Source organism: Staurois parvus, unplaced genomic scaffold, assembly GCF_062004578.1.
Source record: "Staurois parvus isolate SC_StPar_1 unplaced genomic scaffold, SC_StPar_1.0 ptg000503l, whole genome shotgun sequence".
Classification (NCBI taxonomy): domain Eukaryota; kingdom Metazoa; phylum Chordata; class Amphibia; order Anura; family Ranidae; genus Staurois; species Staurois parvus.
In genome coordinates, this window is record NW_028318299.1 from 866,214 (window position 1) to 879,400 (window position 13,187).

General features: G+C 42.1%; 1 protein-coding gene across 1 annotated transcript; it reads right to left on the reverse strand.

Annotated features, from left to right (window-relative positions):
* Positions 1–213: 213 nt before the first annotated feature.
* Positions 214–12,974, reverse strand: LOC149451963 (uncharacterized). Its single transcript, XM_089689916.1, has 4 exons — positions 12,551–12,974; positions 10,354–10,480; positions 7,228–7,301; positions 214–3,321 (listed from the first exon to the last, which is right to left on the reverse strand). Exons 1-4 carry the CDS (start codon positions 12,867–12,869, stop codon positions 2,924–2,926), a joined length of 918 nt encoding a protein of 305 aa, XP_089546042.1. The 5' UTR covers positions 12,870–12,974; the 3' UTR covers positions 214–2,923.
* Positions 12,975–13,187: the final 213 nt, after the last annotated feature.

The following is a 13,187-nucleotide window of genomic DNA, read 5'->3' on the forward strand; positions in this document are numbered from 1 at the left end:
CCATCCTGAGGGGATGTTTGGATGAGAGCTGCTCCCGTATAGACATGTATAGCAGTGCAGGAGGACCCCCAATTATAATAATAGTACTTCAGGATTGATCAATTTTTAGATATATCCCATAGTTTGTGAACTCTATAACTTTCCTACAGACTGAATAATAAATACTGATTTGGGTTATTTTCACCAAAGAAATGCAGCAGAACACATCTCGGCCTAAATGTATGAAGAATTATTTATTTGCAATTTGTTATAACAGAAACAAAGAAAAACTTTGAAAGAAAAAAATACCACCAAAATAAAGCTCTAGTTGTGTGAACAAAATGATACAAATGTAGTTGGGTACAATGCTGCAATTGTCATTGAAAGTGTGAGAGCGCTGAAACCTGAACATTGTCCTGGGCAGGAAGGGGGTGACAGTGCCCGGTATGGAAGGGGTTAAGGAGCCCTCTAAACCCAGAAGAGGGACCATCAGTGGAACACTATCTACAACTACAGTAAATAGACATCTTCCAATTGCAGTATACAGCTGAGCTCTTCATATTATATTGCTGCGTAACTATCCAGCTATTAGATTTTACACCTGGGCTTAAAGCAGATCAATAGTCAGAAATCATAAAAATCAAATGCATTGCCTTAGCTATTCCATAATCTCTAGGGACCCAAAATATTTACAGCCACACAGGGAACCTAGTCACCTTCATGTAATCACCATGAAATGTATCAGGGCAGATGATGTTTTAAGATCCTCCCGTCATGTTTTTGGATAATAAAAATTTGCTGGGGCCAAAAATTCCACGTTAGAGGGCCCAATTATATTTTGCGGTGCATCAATTGCACATTAACCTATTGAAAATATTGGGCTGCCAATGTACCCAAAACATGTAAGGAATTGGGAGACACTACCAAGCTTTGCCATGTATGGAGACATCCTGCAACACAGGAGCATTGCCTTAGGCCTCTTTCACATTGGGCAAAAGTGGTAACCATCCCCCCCCTTCCAAATGTGATCTGGGGTGGATCACTTTTCAGAGGTTTGCAGGCAGTCAGGAGGAGATACAGCCACCTTCTAGCCCATTCAGCCTTGTCCATTTACATACATAGAAACTCATGTATTTTGCTGCATGAAAATGCAATTTATGTAGAAATCCAATTCTTTCTTTTGGGGCGGGTTCACATCTACAAGCTGCAGTTTAGTGTGTTTCTAAAAGGGAAACTCTCTGTACCCATTTGCACCTATTCATGTGTTACCATGTGTGTTACCATGTGTGTTACCATGTGTGTTACCATGTGTGTTACCATGTGTGTTGTCATGTGGAAACTCCCGCCATGTTTTTATTAGTTAGCCATTGTTACATCATTGTTCCCCTCCTTACATTAGTGTGCCCCCTGTAACATCAATGTGCCCCTCCTGTCATCAGTGAGCCCCCATTACATCACTATACTCCTCCCTTCACCAATGAGCCCCCATTACATCAGTGTGCCCCTTCTTACATCAGCAAGAACCCTGTTACTTCAATGGCCCCCTCCCTTCATCAATGAGCTCCTGTTACATCAACATGCCCCCCCTTTCATCAATGAGCTCCCTTTAAATCAATGTGCCCCTCCCTTCACCAGTGAGCCCCCATTACATAAGTGTGCCCCTCTCTTCATTAGTGAGCCCCCATTACATCAATGTGTCCCTCCCTTCATCAGTGTACCCTGTTACATCAATGTGCCCCCTTACATTTGAATTAAATTCAAATTACTAACAACAACTTACAGGGCCGTCCACAACTCTGTCCCCAGCTACATCACTAACTTTGTCTCTAAATACCAACCTAATCGTTCTCTTCGATCCTCCTGCTCTCTAGCTCCCTTGTCTCCTCCTCCCATGCTCTCCCCCAGGGCTTCTCCCAAGCTTCTCCCATCCTCTAGAACTCCCTATCCCAACCTGTCTGACTATCTCCTACTTTGTCCGCTTTTAGGCAATCCTTGAAAACTCATCTCTTCAGAGAAGCCTATCCTGCCCCCCCCCCCCCCAACAACTGTACCTTTATTTTCTCCATCAACTTATCCCCCCCCCCCGTTTTACCTTTTGAATCTCTTGACCCTCCCTCTTAGAATGTAAGCACCAATGAGCAGGGCCCTCTAATTCCTCCTGTATTATATAGTGCTGTAATTGTCCTGTCTGCCCTCATGTTGTGAAGTTCTGTGTTACTAATATTAATAATCAGCAGCAGGGCAGGAGCTGGGAGGTGGAGCAAGTCTGAATGGGGGAAGTTCTGTCCTCCTCTAAAAGCTGAGGGGGAGAAGAAAGCAATGTCATTGGTTGTTAGGATGCTGGTGGTCCCTGGTGGTCCCAGCAATCAGCAACAGTTGTGGTTAGGGAGGTTGGGGGGGAGGGGGAGTTTTACAGCACTTAGGTTCTGAGCTGGCAATGCAGAAGCTGCCAGCCCCATTCCCCTTAGGGCCCATGTGCCACACACACATTGCAAACATGGAGGATAAACCACTGACCCTACTCACAATGAGCCATGGATGGACTAAGTCATTCAGTAGATTGTATTTTAACAATTAAAGACAGATATGTTGATAAGCCACAAAAACACATTTAAACATCTCAAAAATCCTGCAGACGCGGCCAATGTCCAGGCCATTCTGGTAGACAAAGCTGTGACATGTCTGGAGCAGCTTCCCCCATATTTCATTGGGCTCTGACTCTGATGGACTAACTGGCCAATAGATATGTGCAAGAGGCAGGAAGGCATGGAGCTTTGCTAGTCATTAGAGCCCGGAATTCAATCTTATTGGGGCACTTTCAAGGCCGATGCAGCTGAAAAAAACCCTATTTCCTTAAACTTTATATCTGTAGACAGTTTTTTATTTAAAGACGAACATTTTCAAACATTCCTTCAGCTCATAGTGTTATCATCAGGCTGGCATGTTACAATATTGCACATCTTCTTTCCTCCTGATTGCTAGACTCCGTGTGCTGTCTAGGCACTCTCTCTCTTTTCTCACTCTCTCTTTCTCTTTCTCTCTCTATCTTTTCTCTCTCCTGATGACGGCTGATCTCATTGATGTAGCGGAGCATACATTTCTTCCTATCTATCCGCTCTTTTCTCGGGTTTCTTGGCTGTTCCAGGCGGAATTTGACATTCTCCAATGCTCTGTGTATCACCATCAGGATGTCGGTGGTTTTTCCCAGAGTTTTTATGTAGCTGTCCCGTGTATAATTCTCAATGGCGATCACTGTCTCCGCCCCCATGAGTCTACATTGTTTCTCAATCTCCATGTAATCTGCTGAGGTTTTAAAGGTGAGGACAATGATCGGAACGATCCCTGAAAAAAAGGAACACATGAGCATCTCAAAGAAATATCAGTAACCAAAGGAGCATTTCTAATTAGACAGGGCAGGCCTGTGCCTAGGGGTGGTTGTGTATTACTGGGCCCCTGTGAAATTAACAAAAAATGATATGGTATCTTCTAACCCTAACTTACTAACATTAAATAACTAACCTCTTATGACTAAGTCCCAGATGTGACGAAACGCGTCAAGGGAAGTGACGTACGCACGGACGCACAAGAGCAGGAACCACAGGAACCGGAAGTGGTACGGTGGCCATTTTTGTTATTGGAACCGCGGACATATCCACCTGGAAGCTGCCTGGTAACCCTCAGAGATTGGGGCACAAATACTATGCTTGTTTTACTCATGTTTCATGTAAGCAGATTGAATAAAAGCTATACTTATACCTGTAAAAACAGAATTACACTATTACTTCTCATTCATATATTCTGTGGATGGATACCTGGGAGTTCCTGGGAAGGCTCATGTGTTACCATGATGGGATGGTACTGTGACTGATATGCTTCAGGAGTGGAGGAGAGGAGAGGAAGCGTCTTGCTGTTTCCTTATCATTTTTGATAAGGCGTGATTTCCTATTCATTCTGGTAAGGGTATATTTGCCTTGCATAGTAGAAGTGACACTGGTGGGATCACTGGAGTTGCATGCACAGAGTGAAGCACATCACTGAATTTTGCACAGTGTTGATTTATTTATTTTTCATGATTTTGGCACTTTATCATATAGTGGTATTGCTATAATTTACATATGTTATTAAGGTAATACACTATTCTGAGTTTTTCTTTATTTGAGGTACTCTCTGCCTTCGTGGGAGCCAGTGGAAGGGCTCAACACTTAAAGAAATATCAAGCTGGAGTGTGGGCACTTATTATATATAAATTTTTATATTTGGACTTAATGACACTGGATATTACTATATTTTTGGAGTGATAATTTGTGTGTGATTTTTGTATGATCTTATTGAGGGGTTCACGGATGTTGGATGAATACTGCCTAGAAGTAACGATATTATTTAGTTGGGGTATAGCACTTGGCGGGTAGTACTATACATAATAGAGATGTTATATGACCCCTGTGAAATTGCATGTACATTAATGCTTTGCACAAGGGGGCAACATTGAATGTTATTAGGCTATTTTCTCTGAAGTTCAAATACTCCTCATCCAAACATCATAGAGAGAATCAGGAAAATACCAGTGCCATTTATAACCGGTGGACGGTAGACAATGAATGTGTAATGCCCTCCAGGTTATATAGGTAAGTTTTGCTTGATAGAGGCCGGGTAGCAGCCTGGGGATGAGTCAGCCTGGGGATTGAGGTAGTGAGGTTACCCAGGACAGGCTGGGAGGCTCTGACAGGTCAGGGTTTCTGGAGCCCTGGAACCTGAGAAACTTGAGGCCATACTTGAGGCAGGAGGCTGGGCATGGTGACCAAGGCAACCCTAAAGTATGACAGAGCCTGGGGAGGATGTCAGTGAGTGTCGGGTGGAAGATTGAGTGATGAGATGGAGCCTGGGAGGAGGCCCCAGGAAGAGGACTCACTTATGGGCAGGATTCTACAAAAGAGGACCTCCAATGTACCACCGTCTCCCAGGGAGGACATCCTGGACAGCAGGGAAGGAGCCAGCCCAGTGTAAGGCCTGAAGGCAACCAGCAACCCACCAGGCTGACAGGAAAGAACAGTGTGAGCACTCTTACACCCCGTATCTTTTCCTGACAATTTGTGCTTGATAAACAGCTGCACAAACATTGTGTGACCATTTTTTTCTCCAGGGCCCCTGCTTTGAAAATATATAAAATTCTTGTAAGAAAAAAATTTTGAATTTAACATTTTTGAAAAAATTCAAAATTGCCCATATGGTAGGGGGGTAAACACATCCGCAGCTGCTATACTCCGTGAAGGTACTGCCCCCTCCTGACTGCCCCTGCTATGTATCCTGGGCTTTGCTGTCCCACCTGCAGAGCGGGAACAAACATTTACTCTTCACAACCCCATCCTTTATATTTAACTAAAAAATCAGGTACTATAATGTGTTTATGTGCACTAAAACTAACTGAAATTTGTTATTTTACTGAAAATGTGCATTTGATAAACATATGTGCTATCCTGCGAAAAAAAAAATAAAAATGAAACTACCACCATTTCTTTCTCCAGGGCATCTGCTTTAAGAAAATCTGTAATGTTTGAGGAGTTTAATAATCTTCAGGCCTAGATGGAGCTGATAATCATTGAAGATAAATACTGTATATAAATACAAATAAAATAAAGACATAAATAATTATAAATAAACATTTCCTATGACCATCAGCTCCATCTAGTGACCATAATGTGGTATTTCTCTGATTCACTTTATTATTATGAATGAAAAACATTTGACCTGGAGGGAACAAAGCCTAATAACATTTATCCCCTCCCCCAATTCACATCAGAAGAATGTACATGAACTTTCAAGGGACGCATGGCTTTTCCATTTTTTTAAATTTTTTTAAATATACCCCTCATTGTCAAATTACATTTGGTGAATATTTGCTGCAACTCCTTTACTTTGCAGCCTAAGGTGCATATTGTGGCAAACTTGCTCATCCTTGTTGGAGCGGAGTCCCCCTTTACACTCTCTTTTTCGTGTTCTGTCTGTGTATTTGAGGTCTTCCTGGAATCATTCCTCACATCCCCCCTGCATTCCTGTGAGGCAGACTTTATCTCCTGGCAGATGAGGTGGAACAACCTAAGATATTAGAAGTGGAGACACGCTGTCTACAAACGTATCACTTTGGTCACCCAAAGCTATGTAAGCCCCACACCTTATCAAATGGACCCGAGAACTGAACATTCCTCAGGTCAACTGTATGGTTCATATCACAGGATATGAAGCTGGTAATTTAGTGTAGAGTTTCCCAATGACTACTCCCAAAACGTGTAGTCAGAGCCCCCCCTCCCCTTTGAGAGGGACCTTTAAGAGAGTTAAGTGAGTTAGTCTGAGAGACTCACACACACAGAGATCTCCGAGGTAACATCGTAACAGAGGAGATAAAAGAACCTTTCTGCTCTGCATCTTGAATTTGCTAAAACCAGGCAAGGCAAGTAACTTACCCTGTATTTCCTCGCTATTCTATGTTTGCTGTGTCTTTATATACATATATATATATTTTTGTGATATCTCTTTGTAAATATGTATTTTCACCTGACGCTTTTAGTAATAAATCTTTCTTTCTGAAAGTGTTAAACTGTTTCTAAGCGCTTACTTGCAATTCACGAATCCCTGCCTTTGAAGAGACGCTACTGGTTGGTTATATCTCTGCTTTATAGATCAATATTTCAATCATTATAGTGTATATTTGATAACGGGAGTTTCCCAGTCTCTGACAAAAGTGGTGGTGGCAGTAGAGGGTTAGTTGCGTAACTAACCCGACATAGTAACAAGCGCATTCAGGCTGCAGGCACCGATTGTAGACCATTATCTGGGCAATCGCTGTGTAGGGTGCAGCTGGGTGGGGCCTTGTTACGCGCATCACACTGCGGTTTTGGATCGGCCAGCCCTTCGGTCACGAGTTTGGTGAGAAGGTCTGGGGTCTGACGCCATGGGCGTGACGTATTACTGTTAGTCGCGGCTGTGCGATTGTCGCCTGTTGGTGGCGGCTACCGCGGGTCGTGACACATATGTCTGTTGCTTCCCCTCTAGAGCGTCACATGCAGTATTTTCTTCCTTTACCACAGCTGTCTGCAGTAATCCCACCCCTGGTGTCTGACTGACAGGTAACGTGGCCAATCACATGCTGGCCAAAGTGCTGGCAGCAAGGTTAGTAGAATGGATGACAATTAAAGGGAAAGGGTAATAGAACCGTGTCACCAAAATAAGTATTCACACAGAAAAAAAAGTTACCTGTCATTTTTATGCAGTTGTCCAAAAAATGTTTCACGTCTTGCTGTTCTCCAGCTGGTATGTTGTGTCTGACACTAGAGAGGAGTAGAAGAACACCATGGACATCAATGTAAATGGATAAGAAGACCCTTTCATGCCTATCTACATCACACAATTATTGTATATTTACTTTTAGTGAAATTAAATATTTTGTATGTTTTTTTGTTTTTTTTTTTTTGCTTAAAGGACCTATTATATCATACACAATTAAAAGTGAGACACTCCGGGATTATCAACCTTTGATAGGAAGCGGCCTTGTTAGTGCAATCACCGGGACAAGTTAGGGAACCATTGTCTTACAGCGATGAAATAATACTTCCCTGCTACCTGCTTCTCAGACTATACTAACAAACTGTACGCTGTCATGTTTGTATTGTATTGTTAAAAAATATATAAAAAAAATAAGAAGAATAATACTGCCCCCCCCAAATCAAAAGATTTTCTCTTCCACTTCAGCTCTGGAAGATTTTACCCCCTTCATGACCAGGCCATTTTTTTTTCTATTCAACACCGCGCTACTTTAACTGACAATTGCATGGTCATGGAAAAAAATGTATCCAAATATATATATTTTTTTTCATACAAACAGAGCTTTATTTTGGTGATATTTGATCACCACTGTTTTTGTATTATTATTATTTACAGTTGTGACCAAAATTATTCAACCCCCAATGCTGTAAAGGGGTTTAGGGACTATAGTGTACATTTGGAATTGTATTCAGAATCAAATCCTACAAGGACGTTGTAACTACCCAAATGCAACTAAAATGACATCAATTGTTTATGTAATACAGTAGTAAATGGTTCTTATGTGGTTTCTTCATTGCCACAATTATTCAACCCCTTAAAGACTACCACTCTGAAGAACAGAGGTTCATACAGGTGCTTTCCATCAGGTATTGAAAACACCTGTGGATGTCACCGAGCAGCAATCAAGCATAATAAGCACCAATTAGGCAGCTTTAAAATGACTGTGATACTCAGCTCCTTCTAGACATTTACTGGTGTGGTTACAAACATGGTGAAGGCAAGAGAATGGTCCAGGAAGACAAGAGAAGAGGTGATTTCTCTTCACAGGAAGGGCAATGGCTATAAGAAGATTGCAAAGATGTTAAACATACCAAGAGACACCTTAGGAAGCATCATTCGCAAATTCAAGGCAAAGGGCACTGTTGAAACGCTACCTGGTCGTGGCAGAAAGAAGATGCTGACTTCGACTGCTGTGCGCTACCTGAAGCGTAGAGTGGAGAGAAGTCCCCGTGTGACTGCTGAGGAACTGAGAAAAGATTTGTCAGATGTGGGTACAGAAGTTTCAGCCCAGACAATAAGACGCACACTGCGTAATGAAGGCCTCCGTGCCAGAACTCCCAGGCGTACCCCCTTGCTGTCTCCAAAGAATAAGAAGAGTCGACTGCAGTATGCCAAAAGCCATGTGGACAAACCACAAAAGTTGTGGGATAGTGTTCTGTGGACTGATGAAACAAAATTAGAACTGTTTGGGCCCATGGATCAACGCTATGTTTGGAGGAGGAAGAACAAGGCCTATGATGAAAAGAACACCTTGCCTACTGTGAAGCATGGTGGAGGGTCAATCATGCTTTGGGGCTGTTTTGCTTCTGCAGGTACAGGGAAGCTTCAGCGTGTGCAAGGTACCATGAATTCTCTTCAGTACCAGGAGATATTGGATGGAAACGTGATGCAGTCCGTCACACACCTGAGGCTTGGGAGACGTTGGACCTTTCAACAGGACAATGATCCCAAGCATACCTCCAAGTCCACTAGAGCATGGTTGCAGAGGAAAGGCTGGAACATTTTGGAGTGGCCATCGCAGTCACCAGACTTAAATCCGATTGAGAACCTCTGGTGGGACTTAAAGAAAGCAGTTGCAGTGCGCAAGCCTAAGAATGTGACTGAACTGGAGGCCTTTGCCCATGAAGAATGGGCGAAGATACCCGTAGATCGCTGCAAGACACTTGTGTCAAGCTATGCTTCACGTTTAAAAGCTGTTATAACTGTAAAAGGATGCTGTACTAAGTACTAAGATTGAATGTCACTTGGGGGTTGAATAAAACTGATAATGCTGTGAGCACAGAAAAGACATTTGTGGTTATTTCATTATAACTGTTATGTTATATTTGTCTGACCTACAAGTGCCTCTTTAATGTAAATGTAAGCAAGATGACTGAATGATCAAAAGCAATGTCAAACTGGCCAAAACACTCAATTTCAGTGGGGGTTGAATAATTTTGGTCACAACTGTAGATTATATAAATGAAAAAATTTTGGAAAAACAATATTTTTTTATTTTTTGGCTATAAAACATATCCAATTAAAAAAGAAATCTTCATAAATGCAGGGCAAAATGTATTCTGCTACATGTCTTTGGTAAAAAAACAAACAATAAGTGTATATTAATTGGTTTGTGTGAAAGTTATAGTGTCTATGAACTATGGGATATATACTGATTTGTTTCATACTAGTTATGATGGTGATCAGTGAATTATAGTGGGACTGTGATAGTGCAGAGGGCAATCTGACACTAAATGACGCTGGGCGGGAACTGACTGACTGCTACTGACATCACCAGTGACACCAATACAGTGATCAGTGCTAATACCATACACTGTCACTATACTAATGACACTGGCTGGGAAGTGGATGGAATCTAGGGCGATCAAAGGGTTGACTGTGTGCCTAACAAGTGTTAATCTGTGTCATGTCTGCTGCTTTTTACAAAATATATTTTATTTTCTTATCCCTGCTTTGCAGGGAGAAGAAACAGAGAGATTGATACCTCTGTAAAGGATTGTCAACACGGGGCCCTGGGTTGTGATTGGACACAGCCCATCAGCAGGTCCCAGTCATGAACCATTGCTGAGAAACTCCCACTGTGTACAATCATGGCATGAGTAGATGGGTGGGGGTGTCGCTGTGCCTGTATGGGCCGCCCACAAATGGTTAAACCCCCATGGTCACCTCCAGTTCTGAACATATCACCAACAAACATATCATCAGATCAGCCCCTCACCCAGTTCCTGGCAGCCAAAGTGCTCCAAGGATGCATCTCCCAACACAAGACTCGCTTACCTGTACACAAGGATGGGGACAATGAAGTCTGTGAAATTCGGATCCAATTCTGAATTTTCCAAGGCCTCCATCACATCACTGTATTTGTTTTTCCATTCAACTTTCTTCCCGATGGGGATGAAGTTTCCTGGAATTGAGAAGAGAATGCGTCACGCAGGAAAGTTGAAGAGCAAAAATATTTATTCCATTTAAATAACTCAAATGAAAGTTGCATGTACAGCCAATGTGCTTCAGGGGCGGGGCTAAGAGGGAGCTAATTGGGGGGGGCAGACACTTCTAAAAAAAAAAAAGAAGTGGTCAGGTGTATTGCTTTGGCCAATTGCAATACACTGTTGGGGTGCAGTGCATTGTGGGACGCGGCGGGCGAGTAGCACGCCTAACGTCCTTACCGTTCATGTATTCGCCAAACACACAAATGGCCGATGTTCAGGTTGAACTTATGTTCGACTCAAGCATCAAGCTCAACACTATTGGTTACGGGTGGCTAAAACTAGGTTTTCCATGTCATTTAGTACTTCAACTTTTGTCAACCATTGGGTGACAGAAGGAGGTTGTGGGTCTCTCCAGCGTACCGAGATACAGGATTTGGCGGCATTAAGGAGGTGTCGTAGAATGGATTTTTTTTTTTACATTTTCTCCTTCTCCTACTCACTGTGGCATCCAATGAGAGCTCAGTCTCCATGCTGGGAGCTCACTTTTACCACAAACCCCTGTGCACATAGGTGCGTCGCTCCAGAAGAAAGCCCAATTACACAAAGCCATGGATTTGTGTGACACCAGAGGGAACAAGTTACACAGGTACGTCCAGAAAAATACATTGGGGTTGCTTTACTAAAGGCAATCATACCTTCCACTCTGCAAATGCAGTAGCTCCAGAGCTTAGTAATTGAGATGAAGATTCCCTTTGCCCAGAATACCCAATCACATGCAGGGAAAAAATAATTTTTGCTTGCACATGATTGGATGATGGAAGTCAGCAGAGCTTCCCCTCCTGTACCAAGCTCTGCAGAGTGCACAGTCTTTAGTAAATCCCCCCCATAGTTGGGTGAAGAGGGGGGAACTGTTTTCATCTCCAGCAAAAGCTGTTTTACTGGGCAGCCGGGAAGACGTGTGTGTTGGGCGCGGTCCTGGCCGGTGAGTCTTGGATGTGCGCTGCTACAAATTACTTTTTGTTTTCACAAGATTGTATTTCTGACATCTGAATGTATATAATTCATGGTCTTTACAAAGGATAAGGGGATGTCAGTCTATGCGGAACACATCATTGGTCCAATAATATAAAACCTATGAACTGATTTGATGTTTTAGGGTTAATCTTACTGCATTGTTTATTGATACATTTCTTACATTATAGGGTAATGAACAAATTTGCTTTCAGGATGACTCCAGGGATGCAAGCCACAGCTGAGATCTGACAGTTGCTGTTCTGTCAGCTGGCTAATTCTTAGCATGCTGCCTCCCAGCTCTGGAGTGCACATAACAGCTTAAAAAAACAGCGCCCCACAGTGGCTTACATTCTTTTTATGGGACTTTGATGTTTGATACTCATATGCTCCTTCAGACTTATCAGTAATGGTAGTGCGTAGTACATACTACCCAAAGCACTGTGTTCTCCAATATGGCGGATCCCTCTGTTCCAGACTCGGATATCAAGTGGAAGTAAACCCTCCTTTCCTTTACATCGAGGGTCTTCAAGCAATTCCCCGGGGGGCCAAATGCGGCCCTTTACCTGCCTTTTTCTAAAACATATTCTTCAGATTTTTGTTAACATATAAAAAAGTCATTTTAACATTTATTTGTAAACGCCATTCCAAAAATGTAGATTTGTATTTTAAAAGACATACAGTACATTTGAAAAATATTTTTTAAAATATTTTTCATATATTTTATAATAAATATGCACTTCAACATGTAGTATATATATTTAAATATATTTTGAAACATATTGAATACGGCCAAAATTGTAGGATTTCAAATATATGGCAATATATTTGGGAAGAATATTTTTAAAATATATTTCAAATATATTTTTCTTCCATATGGGAAGGGCCTAAGGGGTAAGGAATGACCAACAACCTGTTACCAAGCTAAGGGGCACCATCTGGATTTATTTTCAGGCACAAGTAATTTGACATTTTATACATTTTGGCTAGCCTGCCAGTCCCATAGCCTTTGGGGCTCCCCGAATGTTACTCACCAAGCTGGGCATACACTTCAGCTCTTTCAAAATCACTCATTCTACTGCAGCCTCTGTTGTCTACGATGGTGACCACGTTGGTAAGGTCATATTCATTTCTTACCATGGTCAGTCCGTGGTCGGTTTTTCGGGCCTCGGCGTATTCCTTGAAGATCTCACCTTTTTCTAGGACATACTTACAAGAGTTAATGAAGGCAGATTTTCCATGGCCTGTGTAGCCAAACAGCTGTAGGAGGACTCGAGTGTAACCCTGACTGCCCAGATCTCCCTCATCCAGGCTGAAGTTCATGATGTTGGCTGTTAGGTCTTTACTGTTCATTTTTGAAGATTCTTCTTAGTATTTCTGTATTATTTTTTGCTTTTTTCCTCCTATCTTTCTCAGTTTTTTGCTATTGTCTGTGTTAGCTGTTCGCCGTAGCAGCAATTTTCACTTTCATTTGTGAAAAAGAGGGAGTTGCCGTAAAGATGATATTTTTAGCTTAAAGCAAACAACTTTAATAACTAAAAACTTAAATACAGCCAGGTCCATAAATATTGGGACATCGACACAATTCTAACATTTTTGGCTCTATACACCACCACAATGGATTTGAAATGAAACGAACAAGATGTGCTTTAACTGCAGACTGTCAGTTTT

Bases quoted from the DNA above. Each gene is read 5' to 3' on its own strand.
- LOC149451963 (XM_089689916.1), bottom strand. From the start codon at position 12,869: ATGAACAGTAAAGACCTAACAGCCAACATCATGAACTTCAGCCTGGAT. The intron at 7,302-10,353 runs GTAAGCGAGTCT...ACTCCTCTCTAG, and splicing joins GTCCCCATCCTTGTGTACAG to TGTCAGACACAACATACCAG. The intron at 3,322-7,227 runs GTAACTTTTTTT...CCTTTTTTTCAG, and splicing joins CAACTGCATAAAAATGACAG to GGATCGTTCCGATCATTGTC.